The sequence below is a fragment of the Gorilla gorilla genome, chromosome Y (assembly GCF_029281585.2).
Source record: "Gorilla gorilla gorilla isolate KB3781 chromosome Y, NHGRI_mGorGor1-v2.1_pri, whole genome shotgun sequence".
Lineage (NCBI taxonomy): Eukaryota > Metazoa > Chordata > Mammalia > Primates > Hominidae > Gorilla > Gorilla gorilla.
In genome coordinates, this window is record NC_073248.2 from 10,048,686 (window position 1) to 10,067,068 (window position 18,383).

An 18,383-nucleotide genomic window follows, 5' to 3' on the forward strand; every position below is an offset into this window, starting at 1 on the left:
GCTCATCACCACTAGTCATTAAAGAAATGCAAATCAAAACCACAATGAGATACCATCTCACACCAGTTAGAATAGTGATCATTAAAAAGGAAACAACAGATGCTGGAGAGGATGTGGAGAAATAGGAATGCTTTTACACTGTTGGTGGGAGTGTAAATTAGTTCTACCATTGTGGAAGATAGTATGGTGATTCCTCAAGGATCTAGAACCAGAAATACCATTTGACCCAGCAATCCCATTACTGGGTTTATACCCAAAGGATTATAAATCATTCTGCTATAAAGACACATGCACACGCATGTTTATTGCGGCACTGTTCACATTAGCAAAGACTTGGAACCAACCCAGATGCCCATCAATGATAGACTGCATAAAGAAAATTAGGAACATATACACCATGGAATACTATGCAGCCAGAAAAAAGGGTTCATGTCCTTTGCGAGGACATGGATGACGCTGGAAACCATCATTCTCAGCAAACTCACACAAGAACAGAAAACAAAACACCATATGTTCTCACTCCTAAATGGTAGTTGAACAATTAGAACACATGGACACAGGGAGGGGAACATCCCACACCAGGGCCTGTTGGGGTTGGGGGGATAGGGGAGTGATAGCATTAAGAGAAATACCTAATGTATATGACAGGTTGATGGGTGCAGCAAACCACCATGGCATGTGTATACCTATGTAACAAAACTGCACTTTCTGTACACATACCCCAGACCTTAGAGTATAATACTAAGAAAAAAGGAAAAAAAGAACAAGCTGTGTCAGAAGATTGCAGACTATATGATTCCATCTATAGGACATGCTTAAGGTGCTGAAAATATACAGGTGGACACCAGATCAGTGGCTGCCAAGAGTCCAGAGTAGGGATGGGAGTGTGTGCATTCAAAGGATGGTTATGTGGGAGTCATTTATTCTGAAAATACTGAGGACTCAGTTTTATTCAGTTTCTTATCACCCTTCATTGACATTGGCTCACCAATTTGTCTGAGCAATTCATCATGAGTCTTTTCAGCACATTCATCTTGAGCACCAGCTGCTGTAGTGAGGAGGGTCACTGTGTGATATAAAGTCAGTTAAGATGGGTTCCCTGCCTTCAAAGGGCATCAGCCTTCTCAGAAGCCAGGAGCTGCATGGGAAACATGGGATGTAGCACATGATACCATGATAATACACAAGGATGGTGAGGAGCACTAGGGGAGCCGAGAGAAGAGAGCCATCACATCTATCGAGAGCATGAGGAAGGCTGCTGTGAAGGAGGACATGCTGGCTACAGCTGTAATCATTAGCAAGGTGGGCAGGGGGTGACAAGGGAATTCCAAAGCAGAGTTTCTTACCCTTGCACTTTGAAATCTGGGGTTGGATCATTTTCTCACGTAGACAGCCTTGTGGATGGCAGGATGTTTAACCATATTCTTGGCCTCTACCTACCGGATGCCTATAGCACATAGATAACCACTCATCCAGATGTTGCCAAATGTCTTCCCTTTGGGGACAAAACCAGCCTCACTTGAGAATTACTGGTCCAGACCTGGAAGTCAAATGGGAATGCAGGCTTATGCTTGGAGCACGGTGACAGTCGGCATGGCTTTAGAATGGGGTACATGAGGTTTGGAAGGCCATTCTGAGGTGAGGAAGCTCACCCAGGCCTGCCGACCCTCAACTGCTTTGGAAAAGGAGAGCAGTAGGCAGCTTATGGTGATCAGGAAAGTTACTGCAATGGGTTTGTGTTGCATCGGGCAGCACATGTGAAGTTCACAAGCTATTGCCTGATGCCGAGAATGCACTCATTAGACACCAGCTATCATTGTTGTTGTGATTATTGTCAGGCATATCAGAAGAGAAGAGATGAACAGAAGGCTTGTAGACAGTAAGGGCCCAGGACCAGAGTGGAAGCAAAGAGAAAAGAAAGGCAGATAGGAGAGATATGGAGAGGATGGAGGCAGGGCGTCTAGGAGGCCATGACGTTTGTTTACTGCTACTATTCGTGTACAGTAATCCCTGGGCATCCATGGGGGATGGGTTCCCAGACTCCCTTTAATAACAAAATCCATAGATACTCAAGTCCCTGATATAAAATGGCATAGTAGTTAACAGATAATTATTTTTATCTTCACCTGAAACTTATATCAAAGGTACATCCTCCTGTGAAGTTTAAATTAGGTCTACATAACTTATAATACCTAATACAATGTAAATGCTGCATTTGTTATATTGTATTGGTTTTTTATTTGTATTGTTATTGTATTGTTTCTCTTTTTTTCTATTTTTTGTTTTTATGTATGGTGAGTTACGTTGGTGTATGTGGAACGATTGGATATGGAGATATGGATATGGAGAGTCAACTGTATATAAAAGCAGGTCGGCACACTTTTCCTCACCTTAGTGGTTTCTGTTGCACCTACTCAGTTCCCCCTGTGTAGTGTGAAAACAGCCATAGAAAACCATCAACTCATGGGTGTGGCTGTAGCTGAATAAAATTTTATTTAGATACACAATCACTGGGCCAAACTTGGCCTGTGGGCCTCAGTTTGCAAACCCATGATGTAGACAATTTAGGAATAGCATACAGTGCTCACTGGCTTTCATTAGCTATCAAGACTCCAATTATATATGTCTGTTAAATATTTAATGAAAATTCCAGATTTAATGCCACAAATTGGTGCCCTTAGTATTTGTTTCAGCTGAAGATGCAAAACCAGCACCACAGCTGCCTGAGAGTTAGGTGTCTGCTTTTCTCTGCCAAATAAGCAGTATTTCTAAAAAGTAGTGACTAGTAATTTAGCAGATTTTGCTGATGAATCAAGCCAACATTAACTGGGTATAGTGGTTCACTGTACAACTGAAATGGTGTTGTGATACCATTTCTGAGTGGTATGGTTTAGCAGTGTCATCATTGCAAGAAACAAAGTATGCACTTGGTTTGTTTTAAATCTGTTTTTATTGCCTCATTAGATGAGACAAATTTTGTAAAGACCATTTCCTCTCTTGTGAGACTATTGCACCTTTCACTCCAAATGGACAGGGCTTTATGTGAAGGATCTTTCCATCCTTTCTGTGGTTCTTATTTTAAGGCTTTCTCAGTTTATTTTGATTATACTCTTCTTTTCTCCTTCGGAATAATCTTACCTCGTCTGATTGTCCTCTTTTACTCTAAGGTTTGTGCACAATTGCATGGAAAGAGTGGCTTACTTTTCAGTAGCAACAACCTAGAACCAAGCTGAAATGTGAGGAGAGTAGGGCTGGGAGTAGTGGCCTTTTAGGTGTCACCTCCCCACCATGGTAGGGTTGATAGAAACATTTTCGATTGTCACAATGGGAGTGGATGCTACTGGCTTGTGGTGGGTAGAGGCCAGGGGTGCTGCTCAACATGCTACAATGTATGGGACTGTGTGCACACAGCAAAGAATGATCCTGCCTAAAAGTCAGCCATGCTGTGGCTGAGAAACCTTGCTGAAGAGAGATTCATCAGGAGTATGCCTTCCAAGTGGGTGGCAAGGCTGCTGGCTTCAGAAATGTCTCCAGCCTAGCCCAGATGTGACACTTAAGGAACCCAACCCATCACCCTCACACTGTCTTTCACTGAGGTACCACCAAGCTCTTTATTCTCTTGCACTTTGATTATTCTCCTGCCCTTTAACTACTTCTGCACCTGCTGCTGGAGCAGTCTTGGGTGCTTTGTTTGTCACTAACATTCTCATCTTTGTTCCTGTGGGTGTCTTGTTGGGCAGAAGAGATGTGTTCAGAGTTGCAGAAAAGCTGAGGAGGCACAAGGCACCAAAGTCTCACCACTCTGGCAGACTGCAAATTAATGTGTTCATTAATTCTGGACCCCAAGTTGGAGGGATGAGATGCTGGCAGGAGTGCAGGCAGGGCTGGCCCTGGAAGAGAAGCATCTTCTGTGGAGGTGCTGTGTCTTCCAAGTGCCTTCCACAGCACCCTGGCACTTGGCCTCAGCAACCATAGCCTAAGATGCTGATGAATCAGACCTAAGAGGAAGTGGTCAGGCCTCCTCTATTACCTAGTCCTTGGGCATTGTCTCAGTTTGTTTGGGCTGTAACCAACACCTTAGACTGGGTAATTTATATGCAACAGAAATGTACTGACCACAGTTCTGGAGGCATCCATGATCAAGGTGCCAGAGATTTGCTTTCTGATGAGGTCCTGTTCCTCAGGGATGGCTCCTTCTGTGTCTTCACATGGTGGAATGGGCAGGGGAGCTTGCCTGAACCTCTTTTATATGGGCACTGATCCCATTCATGAGAGTGAAGCCCTCATGCCTTAATCACTGCCTGAAGTCCCCCACCTCTTAATACCATCACTCTAGAGATTTGTCTAGCACATACAAATCTGAAAGGAAAACAAACATCCAGAACATGGCAGGCATTATGCTGTCCCTAAATGAATATCAGAACTAGAAAATATCCTAGTGGCCATTTCATTTGACATCCTCATTGTACCAACAAGGAAACCTGGGAAAGTGACATTTCTACTTGCTATGGAATTCTCTCTTGATTGACCCTGTCTGGGGAATGGCTCATGTCCCTTGTGTGTGCCTCATCAGCACCTCAAGGTACTTTTTATCTCCACATTGCAGAGGAGAAAATGCAGATGGAGCCAAATGAGGCAATGTGGACCAGGCACCCAGTGGTAGAGCAAGGACAGAACCCAGCCATCCTGCCTGCTTCTGACATTTTCTCCATTCCACTCGCCTGCTTACCTTCACAAGATCACAAGGCCAAAAATCAATAAGAAAGTCTTAAAAGCAAATGGACTGAAAAAACCACTGATTTAGAGCCCATATAGAGATGCATTCCAAGAAATACAACTAGTAAAGATTTCAGCAGATAAGAGGACTTCTGATAACAGTACGTCCCCTAGGTCTTTATGAAAGTGCCTAATTTCCAGTCATGACAACCTGCCCTTTCCAAAAGAGGACCCAAGCTTATGAAAGATGTTCAAGGTAACAGTACTCCTGTATAACTTTATGCTGCACATTTGTCATTGTGTATCTGCACAAGAAATTCCTTCCAGCAGACAACTTTCAGTTCTCTTTGCAGAAGTCTCAGACTACCCACCCTTGGTCCATCTTTGCTGGTTCATCTCCTTGTTCCAATAAGCTTTATTTGAATGTGAATACCGTTGTCCACACAGTCTAGAAATGAAATTTGCATTGGAGAGCATAGTCATGGAGAGAATTAAAGGTATGCAGCCAAACCATGTACTCAACATTAAAAATCCAGATGAGACAGAAATCAGGGGCACACTCTGCCTTGGGTTAGACTGAGCATTGCACACCATTCTTTACTAGTTGCCTGAGCTGCACCCAGGCTGACTGCTGTTCAGAGCTGCCAGTAGTCTAGCTGGACAGCCAGATGGCAATGGAGTCTGTGTCCATGCAGGGAATTCAAGAATTTTTGTTCCTCTGCCTGTGGGTCTTGAAGTGAAAGGTAAAAAGTGTAATCTCAGAGTCACATAGCTATGGTTCACATTTTGTTTCATCTTCTTATCACGTGAACCTTGACCTGATGTTTCCAGTGTTTGTCGTTATATGTGAAAGAAAAACAGTACCAACTCCGAACAGCTACTGCAAAGACTGAGATAGTTTACAGAGTACTCAGGTTTGGTTGAAGATGGTAATATGGTCAGAATTGGCTCTGTTTCACAGGGCATGTGACTGCAGGTGTCAGTTCTGTGGCCCAGTGTGGTTGCAAGAATGAATGAGTGAGACTGGTTGAATAAAATATGCCAGAAGCATGAGACTTTTCTTCCACAGTTGATTTGTCAGCCATGAGGTTTGTTTTTCAGGAACCGTAATCAGCACCTAATGCTGTATTCTTCTGAATTCAGTAGATGTTTCTTGATGCTGTTTCATGATGGCTAAGAGTGTTTACTGGCTACCCTGGCTTGGATCTCAGGCCCACCCCTACAAACTGAGCAATGGGAGGCTGTCAGTTATCTTCAAAAGATCTCAGACACCTGGTTTATCAAGGGGAAAGGGGCAGTGATAGAATAGTGCAGAGAGGCTTAAACCCATTGAGTAGGAGCCACTTGAGTGGCCCCCCATCAGCCATGAGAGTCATGATGTCTATGAGAGAGGAATCACTGTGGCCCAGAGTAGATAAAGAAGATTTCATGCAGTGGAATCTTGAGCCAAGAATGCAGTGAGGTCCTGCTTCATCCATTGACTGGGGGTTTTTCTATTCCACACTTTGCCAAAGACCTCAATGATAAAAGCTTGCAGGTGAAATGTGGTATAGCATGGCGGGGAGTAGAGTCATTGGTGAATACAAGGGTGGGTTGCTTCATTTGGTAGGAATGGGTAGATGAAAAAGAAGGTGAATATATAGAGAGAAACAAGTAACAAGGTTAGGTTCTTGTAAAGAAACTTGGCTTATGTCCTTCAAAAACACAGTGAGGAATTTCAGTGCACCCCCAGACCACCTCTGCACCAGGCAAAGTGACCCAGCCCTGCCAGCCAGGGTTGCCTGTATTAGGAAACTCCCTGCAGCACCCTAGACTTGCCGGCAATAGGATGCCACCTCCCTCTCTTTGATGAAGGGCTGTCACAACTTCCCCATCGCCCCTAGACTTCCACAGATGCTCAGTGGCCTTGGCTTCTTTCCTTGAAGCAGGCATCATCCACAAGAGCAAGGCATGGCTTTCTGTGTATTCAGTACTGACCCCCCGCCCCCCAACAGCTTCATCAAGAGCCTTTATTCAAAGCTGATCTGAAAACACCTTTAAATTGCCAAGTGTCATTGATCAGCAGCTTCCTACAGTGGCAGTGAAAGAGATGATGCACTGGGGGAGAAAAGGAAAAGAGCCAGTATCTATTAGAAAAGATAAAATTCCCAGTATTCTGAGAAAATGATTCAGCACCACACCAGTCAGTGCACAACGGGCTTGTTTCTGTCTTTGGACTTTGGGTTGTAATGCAATTGCCCCCAGTGCACTTGGGTTCAGTGTTTGCTGTTCCCTCATCTTGGGCTGAAGAAAGGTGCCCTGTGTGCTTGCAGGGGGTGACACAGAGAAGCTTCAGCATGAGCTTCTGCAAAGTCATGTCAACCATGGAGTCAAGGGGATCCTGGAGTCAAATTTCTTTAACAGGAATGTCCAACTGGGGCATGCAGGGCAAACTCTTTGTTGTCTGTTCTCTGCTTTATTCCTTTTTTTTTGAGATGAAATCTCACTCTGTCACCCAGGCTGGAGTGCAGTGGTATAATTTTGGCTCACTGCAACCTCCGTCTCCCACGTTCAAGCAATTCTGCTGCCTTGGCCTCCTGAGTAGCTGGGACTACAGGTGTGCACCACCACGTCCAGCTAATTTTTGTATTTTTAGTAGAGACAGGATTTCACCATGTTGGCCAGGCTGGTCTCCAACTCCTGACCTCAGGTGATCCACCTGCCTCGATCTCCTAAAGTGCTAGGATTACAGGTGTGAACCGCCATGACTGCCCAGGTCTCTACTTTATTCTTAACAATACTGAAGTGGTTCTACCATTAAAGGCCCTTGTTCTAAGATACCAATTTTGGTCTTCCTGAATCTGAAACCTCTCCCTCTCCCCTTGCCCTTTTCCACCTTACTGAGCCCAAATCAGAAGGGCCCCTGGGCATCCTACAGTGCTGTCTTAGCCCGCAAATTAAATGTGTTTGAAATCTGCAGGCCACTTTCAGATCTCAATGGCTGCACGTCCCTCCTTCAATTTGGGTCTCACTCAACGTCAGCTTTCCTCTCTTGCTGCAGGTTTTTCTCACTCGGCTTTCACGTTTGGGATCGAGAGCCACATCTGCCAGTCCAACATCAATGGGACACTAGTGCCACCGGCTGCCCTCATCTCCATTCTCCAGAAGGGACTGCAGTATGTAGAGGCTGAGATCAGCATCAACGAGGTATGTAGCTGCTGGGCCTGGTCCCCAAATAGCAGAGCCCTGGGAAGGTGCAAGAGCTTGGAACACATTAGAAGCTAAAACGCATTTCCCTCAGGCATTTGGGATTAATTCGGCGGCAGGGTGCAGTGGCTCATACCTGTAATCCCAGGACTTTGAGAGGCTGAGGCAGAAGGATCACTTGAGCCAGGAGTCTGAGACCAACTGGACAACCTGGCGAAACACCATTTCTACAAAAAAATTTAAAGATTAGCTGGGTGTGCTGGTACACACCTGTTGTCCCAGCTACTGAAGAATGTGACCCGAGAGAATGACACTGCCTAAGCCCACAAGGCCAAGGCTGCAGTGAGCTGTGATCACCTGAGGGCACTCCAGCCTGGGCAACACTGTGAGACCATATATCTAAAATAAATAAATAAATAAATAAATAAATAAATAAATAAATAAATAACGGAAGAACACTCGTTTCCACCCCACTTTGTGTTAACACCTTATTGATGTGTTGTGTGTATACATAGTAACGAGTTTCCGGTGCCCCTCCCACATGGGTCTGTGTATTTTATTTAAACGTGGAATCACTGGCTGCTGAATGATGGAAACAATTACATTGCCACATCTGAAAATGATGCATCAAACCCTCAACTGCTCTGGGCTTCGGAGTGGACTTTTGCCTTGCACATACTATGACTTGCTCTGTCTTCTTGATTTCTTGGAGTAGGTTGAACCTGTGTTTCCTGGGAACCTGACAGAGGGCATCACCAGAGGCTACATCAGGGCAGAGAGGTGATAGCTCTTGTGTTAAAGAGCATCTCACGGGATGTTTTCATTACCAGGATCGCTGTAGAGCTGATGGGGTGGGAGGATGGAATCATAAACCCACGTTAAAATTATGCACTTGGCTGGTATCCCATCCCACTTTTTACATTGTACCACAATAAGCTATTGTGCCAGTTTTATACAAATTTTGGTTTTAAACAACACCCCTTTCCCTGTCTTGCCCCATTCTGCTGTAGTCTCAGGAATCTATAGTGAAGATCTTCTCAACTTCTGGGAGCTTCTGGAATCCACTCTCTTTCTTGCCACCTTCACCTGTGTCTGTTTTATTTTTAAATTAAATTAATGTTTTTTGAGGCAGGGTCTTCCTCTGCAACCAGGCTTGAGTGCAGAGGCACTATCACAGTTCACTGCAGTCTCAACCTCCAAAGCTCAAATGATCCTCCCACCTCAGCCTCCATAGTGCTGGGGCCACAGGCATGCGCCACTATGCCTGCAGTCCGTGTTATTGATTCCTCAGTCCCCAGCTCCATTTTTCTCCTACTCTGACCCAGATGCATGATTCTGCCCAACTTCTCTGTTTTCTACCTGGCAGTTGGATTTTTCCAGGATTCCCTCTATCCTGTCTTTCTGGGAACTGGTCTCACCCTTAAAAACCTTTCTCCTTTGCAGCGTGTTATGTTGCTTTCTTTTCATGATTTAAAAACCTCTTTTAGAAAAATCACAAAGTAATATATCCTGTTCTCTTTTCTCCTTTCCTTTTTTTGGGGGGGTGGGTGTGGGGTGGACAGGGTCTCACTCTGTCACCCAAACTAGGGTGCAGTGGCACAATCATAACTCACCACAGCCTCCGCCTCCTGGGCTCACATGATCCTCCTGCCTCAGCCTCTCAACTAGCTGGGACTACAGGTGCATGCCAGCACACCCAGCTAATTTTTGTATTTTTTGTGGTGATGGCATTTTGCCATGTTGCCCACACTGGTCTGAAATTGCTGGGTTCAGCTGATCCTCCAACCTCTGTCCCCCAAAGTGCTGGGACTACAGATATGAGCCCCTATACCTAGCTCATTTTTTTCTTGCATTTTTGCCTGCCATTTTGCACAAAGCCATAGCTGTAAAAACTCTGGTGTCTGTGCTCTCTCATGCTCTTTCTTCCCTGGCAACCCGTCCATCTCTTTCCCTTCTTCATATTGGATTCCTGGGATCTTAAAGTTACCCTGCCCAGCACCAACCAGTGTCCTTATCCTAGTGTTACCAGTGGAGGGTGTCCAGGTTCTTGGTGTCTTGAACAAAGAATTGGACAAAACACACAAATAATCAAGGATGGAACAAAGGGATTTATTGAAAATGAAAGTACACTCCACAGTGGGGGAGCCCAAGCCCAAGCATTCGGGCTCAAGGATCCCATTACAGAATTTTTGGGAGTTTAAATACTCTCTAGAGGATACATTGGTTCCTTGGTGTACACCCTATGTAAATGGAGAGGGTGAAGTAAAGTTACAAAGTCACTTACTCGGCATATGCTCTATTGAGAGGATATTTCCTGTCATAGTTGAAGTGCGAATCAACCTTATGTTCCCTGCCTCCAGATCCTATTTCCCTGCCTCATTACCCCCTAAGAAATGTGATCCTCATAAATATTTATGTGAGGCAGAGGGGCCAATGGTCTTTTTTCTGTAACTGCTTCATGCTGGCTTGTGCCGTAGTTCTGAGCTATTGGGGATCATGGAACTCTCACCCTGCTGTGTCTAGTGGAGGCAGGATAGCTCCTTGATGGCCATGGGTGGTGTCTTCACCTGGAAGTGGAGGGAACTGTTGTTGCATGATCATCTGAAGCTTGATGGTCTCCAGGAGAGAGGAAATGCATTTGGTTGAAAGATTTAATGGGAACTTCAGGGGTGGATACTTATGCTGTCAGGAATGTTTGTTATAGAGATTTGCAGGAGGAAAGCAAAAACTGGCTTGTGGTGTGTTCTGGGACCTATGTGTTTCCTTAAAGTCTTAGCACAAATGACTGCATTTTGGTTCAGTTTTGTCTGTTGGGGCCTATTGCACAAGCTTAGTCCAAAACAATGATTTCCCAGAATTTTGTTTTAAAAATTCCCTTTTCTGATCAGGTTCTCACTTAGGTAAGAGTGTGACCAAAACTTAGGGCCCTAGCACCACTCTCATTTACCATAATTTTGGATTTCCGGTCTCAGCACATTATTCATAGGTTATACTGTCCTCATGGTGGCACCTTTCTTTCAGCTCTTGTCATTCCAGTTGAAGAGAGACCATTTGACATTCTAGAGATGGCTACAGGAGAGCATTTGAAGCCTTTGAGAGAACACAGCACATCAGGGAGACTATTATTATGACTATTGGGAGTATAATACCAAGACGCTGGAGTATGTTCTTTACATAAGGTCCCCATAAGCCAAACCTCCTAAAATCAAGTAGATCAAAGAATGAGCTAAATAGTCAATTCATTTTCTAAGCAGTCCGTTCATCAGTCTCCTACCACTGAATCTCTATACCCTTCATTTGATGTATTTCTCCATAGGCCACAAGTGCCAGGAGCTGCACACGTACTTCTCTGTGCAGCCAATTCTATTATTTAGCATAACTTTCACAGGAGGATTTAAAGTCTCTTGTGTAACTGTAGACTTTACCATAGAATGTTCCATAGAGCCTGTTATGGGAAACACATTTTTAGTCATTGGTGTTTTACTTTAAACCCCTGAAAAAGGACCTAACAAATGATTCCCTTCTAGAAGAGTTGAAGGCTTCCTGGCAGTGTTCTCTTTAAGCCATGATGTGCATTAAGAGAAGTGAACCAATGTTTTGTTTTTGTCTGATTACAAGGCAAAGTATGTACCATTAAAGTTTCTTACCTACATTAGGCCTTTATCCTTTATCTATCAAAGATAAACATCCATATATAAGGCTGGCTACAAACTCCTTCAAAAATAAATGTATGTCCCGTAAGTGTGCTTAAGAGACTCCTTTTCCATTCCAGTTGTTCATAGAGGCATAAGCAAAAGAAAATATTCAAAGATAACAGTTTCTTGATAGTAGAAGTCTTAATATGTGAACTTGGGAAAAGCTGTTCACATCAAGGATGCCATCTCTTTCCTGAGAGAAATTTCCCTGGTTAGTTTTACCTTAAGAGTTCCAATAGGTGTGCAGTTCCAAGAGCATGGAGGGATGCTTCTTAGTTGCAAGACCATAAGCCCAAAGCCCGAGGTCCCAAACAGAACAGTGTAAAAGTGTTCTTTAAGTTTTAGGGTACATGTGCACAACGTACATTGTAGTGTGGATGGCAAAAGCAGTCTTTCTTTGATGTTCTCAGAATATCCAAATCATAAAAAGCTTTCTTTACCTGCTGAAAATACTCTGTAGCATAATAATTTGCTGTTATAACATCAGCCCTCCTGCATGGTAAAACTTCTTTTCAACCAGAACATGCATTGAAAATAACAATTAAATGAAATTCCTTTATAAAGTGGCCCACCAGCTGACCAAATGTACCTGAAGAATTTGTAAGTTACCACACCAATGTATTCAATTTGGGTTATTTTATCTTTTCCATGCTGAGTCATGGCATGCAGAACTTTTAGTAATAAGAGCTTTAAGGACTCAGGAGGGACAAGGTGGCCATCCTCCTGGTTCTCCATGAGTCCATGCCTATTTAACATTAGATGTATCCTCTTGAATATCAGATGTTTTTCCAAATTAGGTGTATAGCACTGATTAATGGGTTATCATAGGTAACGTGACTGAGACTGTGGAATTTATTTGAATTGCGTATTTAAAAAATTTCAGTATCAGCTGCTTTAACATGAAAATCCAACAAAGTATTTTCCTGATATTTGATTTCTGTTTGTCTGTTTTTTTTTTTTTTTTTTTTTTTGAGATGGAGTCTTGTTCTGTGGCCCAGGCTGGAGTGCAGTGGTGCGATCTCGGCTCACTGCAAGCTCGGCCTCCTGGGTTCACGCCATTCTTCTGCCTCAGCCTCCCGAGTAGCTGGGACTACAGGTGTCCACCACCATGCCAGGCTAATTTTTTTGTATATTAGTAGAGACGGGGTTTCACCGTGTTAGCCAGGATGGTCTGGATCTCCTGATCTCGTGATCCACCCACCTTGGCTTCCCAAAGTGCTGGGATTACAGGTGTGAGCCACTGCCCCCGGCCGATATTTGATTAATTTTTTTGTTCTGCTTCGGTTAGCAGCTTTATACAAGGAAATTTGGTTATTTCTGTGGTTTACAACAACAACATAATAAACATAGTTAGACATTAAAATTTTACAAACCCAATACAATTTTGCAACATATATTAGTGTTATTCACAAAAATATAACCTAAAAAAGACTGAACATCATTTTTGCAGTCCTGTGTATCTAAACATCAAATAATCCTGTTTACCTCTTTTCTGGATGTTTTCAGGGGCCCTGTGATCCATCCAAAAAGCCATGCACTAGGAAAGACATTGAAACTGAAGTTAGAGTTTTGAATTTCAGATTACCATAAATTATGTATTTTGCCAAAATCATGACTCGGAAATTTTAAAGAAGTGAAAACCTTTCATATAACCTTTTATTTTTTTTTTAAAAAAAGTTCTTCTGTTCTTACACACCTGGCATATAAAAGTGTTTCTAGCAGTCTTAATTGCATGTTACAATGTTGATTCTTAGCAATTTAATTTTAACATAAAACTTGGTAAGTTATGTTAATTATGTGCTAGGTGTTGATAGGGTCTGATTGTTTCCAGCATAGCTAGGTGTGTGGGCAATTCCACATGTCCCCAGGACTTACTTAGCTGGAAAGCAGGCAAGTTAAACAATTCTCAAAAGCCAAAGAAGCAGCTTATAACCTTAAAGCATTCAGCAAACCTAATATTTGGACATAATTTAGACCATATATTTATTTACATTTTGAAGAGAATTGTATTTTACCAATAACTTTTAAAATTGTCTTTACTTCCCAAAGATTACTCAAGTCATATGAACTAACTAAAAGGCATTACATTTTTTTTTTATCATACTTTAAGTTCTAGGGTACATGTGCACAATGTGCAGGTTTGTTGCATATGTATACATGTACCATGCTGGTGTGCTGCACCCATTAACTCATCATTTACATTAGGTATTTCTCTTAATGCTTTCCTTCCCCCCTCCCCCACCCCACAACAGGCCCTGGTGTGTGATGTTCCCCACCCAGTGTCCAAGTGTTCTCATTGTTCAGTTCTCACCTATGAGTGAGAACATGTGGTGTTTGATTTTCTGTCCTTGTGATAGTTTGCTCAGAATGATGGTTTCCAATTTCATCCATGTCCCTACAAAGGACATGAACTCATCCTTTTTTATGGCTGCATAGTATTCCATGGTGTATATGTGCCACATTTTCTTAATCCATTCTATCATTGATAGACATTTGGGTTGGTTCCAGGTCTTTGCTATTGTAAATAGTACTGCAATAAACATACATGTGCATGTGTCTTTATAGTAGCATGATATATAATCCTTTCTGAATATACCCAGTAATGGGATCACTGGGTCAAATGGTGTTTCTAGTTCTAGATTGCCACACTGTCTTCCACAATGGTTGAACTAGTTTACAGTCCTACCAACAGTATAAAAGTGTTCCTGTTTCTCCACATCCTCTCCAGCACCTGTTGTTTCCTGACTTTTTAATGATCGCCACTCTAACTGGTGTGAGATGCTATCTTATAGTGGTTTTGATTTGCATTTCTCTGATGATCAGTGATGATGAGCATTTTTTCATGTGTCTCTTGGCTGCGTAAATGTCTTTTGAAAAGTGTCTGTGTATATCATTTGCCCACTTCTTGATTGGGTTGTTTTTATTTTTTCTTCTACATTTGTTTAAGTTCTTTGTAGATTTTGGATGTTAGCCCTTTGTCAGATGGGTAAATTATAAACCCATTCTGTAGGTTGCCTGTATACTCTGATAGTAGTTTCTTTTGCTATGCAGAAGCCCTTTAGTTTAATTAGATCCCTTTTGTCTATTTTGGCTTTTGTTGCCATTTCTTTTGGTGTTTTAGACATGAAGTCCTTGCCCAAGACATTGCACTTTTTACTTTTCAGAGGAAATATTTGATTTGAGCTTTTTTATTATTAAACCGATTAATTAAACTCTTTTGCATTGATTAAAACTTCCAGAGAAGATAAACAGTGACTTTTACCTTTCATTTAACCAGTTACCACAGAGACCAGAGACTCACTGGTAAGAAATTCTTACCCTTTTGCCGGCATGGCAGGTTTCTGGTCAGCTCTAGTGACCCTGCTTGACTGTATGCAAACAAATACAATGCCATGAATCCAGAATATTCCAAACAGGCCGGCGTGGTGGCTCACGCCTATAATTCCAGCACTTTGGGAGCTGGAGGCAGGTGGATCACTTGAGGTCTGGAGTTCGAGACCAGCCTGGCCAACATGGTGAAACTTCATCTCTACTAAAAATAAAAAATGAGCTGCACATGATGGCGCATGCCTGTAGTCCCAGCTACTTGGGAGGCTGAGGCAGGAGAATCGCTTGAACCCAGGAGGCAGAGGTTGCAGTGAGTTGAGATTGCACCACTACACTCAGCCTGGGCAAAATGCAAGAGACTGTCTCAGAAAAAAAAAAAAAAAGAATATTCCCAAATAGTTAAAAAATTTTCGAGAAATTAGGCAGAGAGAGAGAGAAATATAACTTATATTCTATTGATGAGAGTATTCTCAACACACTTAAAGTATCAGGAAGCCTAAAATCCAAAAAGTTAGTTTAAGAATAGAAAGCTGGTGTGCTCCATTAATTTCTGCAGGCCCAATAAAGGTAGCTTGGAAATTCAAGGTAAATGGAACAAATGATGACTTGCTAGAAATACATAGGAAACAAAATATTCGCGGAACGAAAAAGAAGCTTTCCACTAGGAACTAAAAGACATCATGGATACACACACACACACACACACACATACACATACACACACAATGTACATATACACATACACTCAAGCAAAGCCTGTGGAGAACAGACAGCAAGTGAATGAAAACTAGAAGCAAAAACAAACAGCAAACCAAACCTAAATGTTCCTACTCAGTTTACCCGGGAGGCTACAGTGTTACCTAGCCTTTTAAAAAACCCGCACATTGAATATTTTATTCCTGACACAATTTAATATCTTCAAGCTCACCAATATCATTATGCATCCTGTGCAACTGAGAAATTCGCTTTAGGTACATGACCAGTAATCAAGACTAAAAGCTTTAATTATGAAAGTATTAATTAGCCAAATGTCTCTAAGAATGTCTTAAAGAATATTTTATTATTTAAACCTTTTCCAGCCAGGTGTGGTGGCTCATGCCTCTAATCCCAACACTTGGGGAGGCTGAGGCAGGTGGATTACCTGAGGTCAGGAGTTCTAGACTAGCCTGGCCAACATGGTGAAACCCTGTCTCTACAAAAAATACAAAAAATTAGCCAGGCAGGGTGGCAGGCACCTGTAATCCTAGCTACTCAAGAGGCTGAGGCAGGAAAATTGCTTGAACCTGGCAGGCAGAGGTTACAGTGAGCCGAGACTGCACCATTGCATACCAGCCTGGGCAACAAGAGCGAAATTCCATCTCAAAAAAACCCCAAAATACCCAACCTTTTCCATATTTTTATCCCTTTGTAAATGATTACTTACTACATTATTTCATAATTAACCTTTTCAAATGTGTAATTTGAACTTAACTTTTAGATAAGTTCTGAATTAGACAAAAGTATTATTTTTTCCACTAGTAGTAACACAACCCTTTCTGGCACATTTTGTATACAGAATTACATGTTACCTAGAGTTTTTATCCTTAGTAACCTAAAACTTTAGTGAAATCCTAAAAAGCAAGAAATCCTGAACTATCACCTGTAAGCATTTATAGATAAGAACAACTCCACAATTTTAGAAACATGTTTCCCTATTTTACGACCCTGTCTTAATTGGAAATAACTCGGATATTAAAGGATCATCAAAAATAACTTTTAAAATTTTAATTTACATTAAAAGTTTACCTAAAACAATGATCCTATTCACTGTACTTAATTTTTAGTTTAACAAGGGAGACATCAGACATTAATCGACATATGTAAAATGAACATGGGTTTGGTCCACAAAGGCAGGATATCCTGACACCTTGAAGCAGGGAGAGGGCTTCAGTCTTCCAGGTCACAGGTAGCAAAGACAGACATAAAATTTGGACAAAATATATGCTGACAATTCTGAGGGCATTTCTCTTTTTGTTCCACCAATAATTGTAAAACTAGCTTGTTTAGTAAAGTTACAGTTAAGTCACATGAATTTAAAAATTGCCTAGACTTATTTACTTAATTTATGAGTGCTCTTTTATAAGTCAGTTTGGTAGACACAACATATAATAAGTCTACATACAAATAAACACATCTAGACATGGATACACATACATAAACAATGATCCAATCCCTTAGAACCTTGGCCATGAGATAGCAATAGAAGCTTGCCATTGTTACTTTGCCCCAATAGATGTTTGTAATGCTTGTTCCCCAGTGCCATAAAGAAATAGCACTTAAACATAAATTTAATTTCCTCAGCAAGGCCATTTTTTTACTTTCTGCAGAAAGGGTAGACTTGCCAGCAGTTTTGCCATGAGAGTACACTGAACAAAGGAGACAGGGTTATTTATAACCTGACGCATCCACCTTAACTGCCATGTCCAGTTTCCACTGGCTGGAATGGGACCTCACATTCTATATTTGTTCCTATTGGCTAGCAACTTAGAACCTTTTAATAGAGGCAAAGGTAGAGGAGAATAAAGGAAGCAAGAAGTAACTTGTGGAATGATGAGAAAGGTAAAAACACCTTTAAATAAGGAAGAGGAACATGCTATGACCTAATGCTTGCTTGGACCAGCATAAGCATGCCAGGGCAAATATTTAGGCTAAATTCTGGGAGCTAAGAACATAAAATACATTGATTTCTTTATTAGGGCTAGCAGATATTTAAGAATGTTAGCACAGGTCTTTGAATAAATTTTGCTTCTAAGAGAAGTTACTATTAATTCCTAATTAGATGGGGAGGAAAGTCTTTGAAGAGGAGCCTCTGCTTTACTTTTTACATAGATAATCCAGTGAAGGCTGTGCATCAAAATTTCTGGTAAAGCAGTCTCTGTGGCAGTTTGATTTTTAAAGTCCAAAGCTCCCAGATTCCGAAGAGCACTGGGGCCAAAGTATATGAAAGGAGGCATCACATGTTAACCAAGCCCCCTGCTTACAACAGCAGCACAAAAGCCTGGATACATACGCCATCCCGTTTTCCCATTTGACACCAAACCTCAGATTCTGAACAGTTTTCCAAACAAGCAGCATTGCAACTGTGAGAGAAAATTCTAAGAAGGGCTTATGACTAGACCTCAGAACCTCTGCCAAGAGTGTCCCCTTTGAGCAGGTTAAGGTCTGCAGGATCCCCTGGAGTGTCTTCCTGTGGGGCCCAATCTTAAGAGTGTCAGATGTCTCTGACCTTAGGTGGGCACCAGTGCCTGCTTTCCCTCCAGAGCCTACTATGAGCATTCGTTTGGTACCTAGGTGTAATCCCCACCTTTTAGCATACTTAGCACACTTTCCCATGCTTGCCATTCCATGAACTTTAATGATAGGAACTGGAGATTGGGTTGGTTTCTTTTGCCCTTAGCCAGTTTAATAGGGGAAGAAAAG

General features: G+C 42.1%; 1 protein-coding gene across 1 annotated transcript in view; it reads left to right on the forward strand.

Moving 5' to 3' along the window:
* The window catches only part of TBL1Y (transducin beta like 1 Y-linked), a 150,925-nt gene that overhangs the window by 74,379 nt on the left and 58,163 nt on the right, over positions 1-18,383 (forward strand). Inside the window, exon 4 of the mRNA XM_055377247.2 lies at positions 7,757-7,902. Coding sequence (XP_055233222.1) covers positions 7,757-7,902 — 146 coding nt within the window. The remainder of the gene's footprint in view (positions 1-7,756; positions 7,903-18,383) is intronic.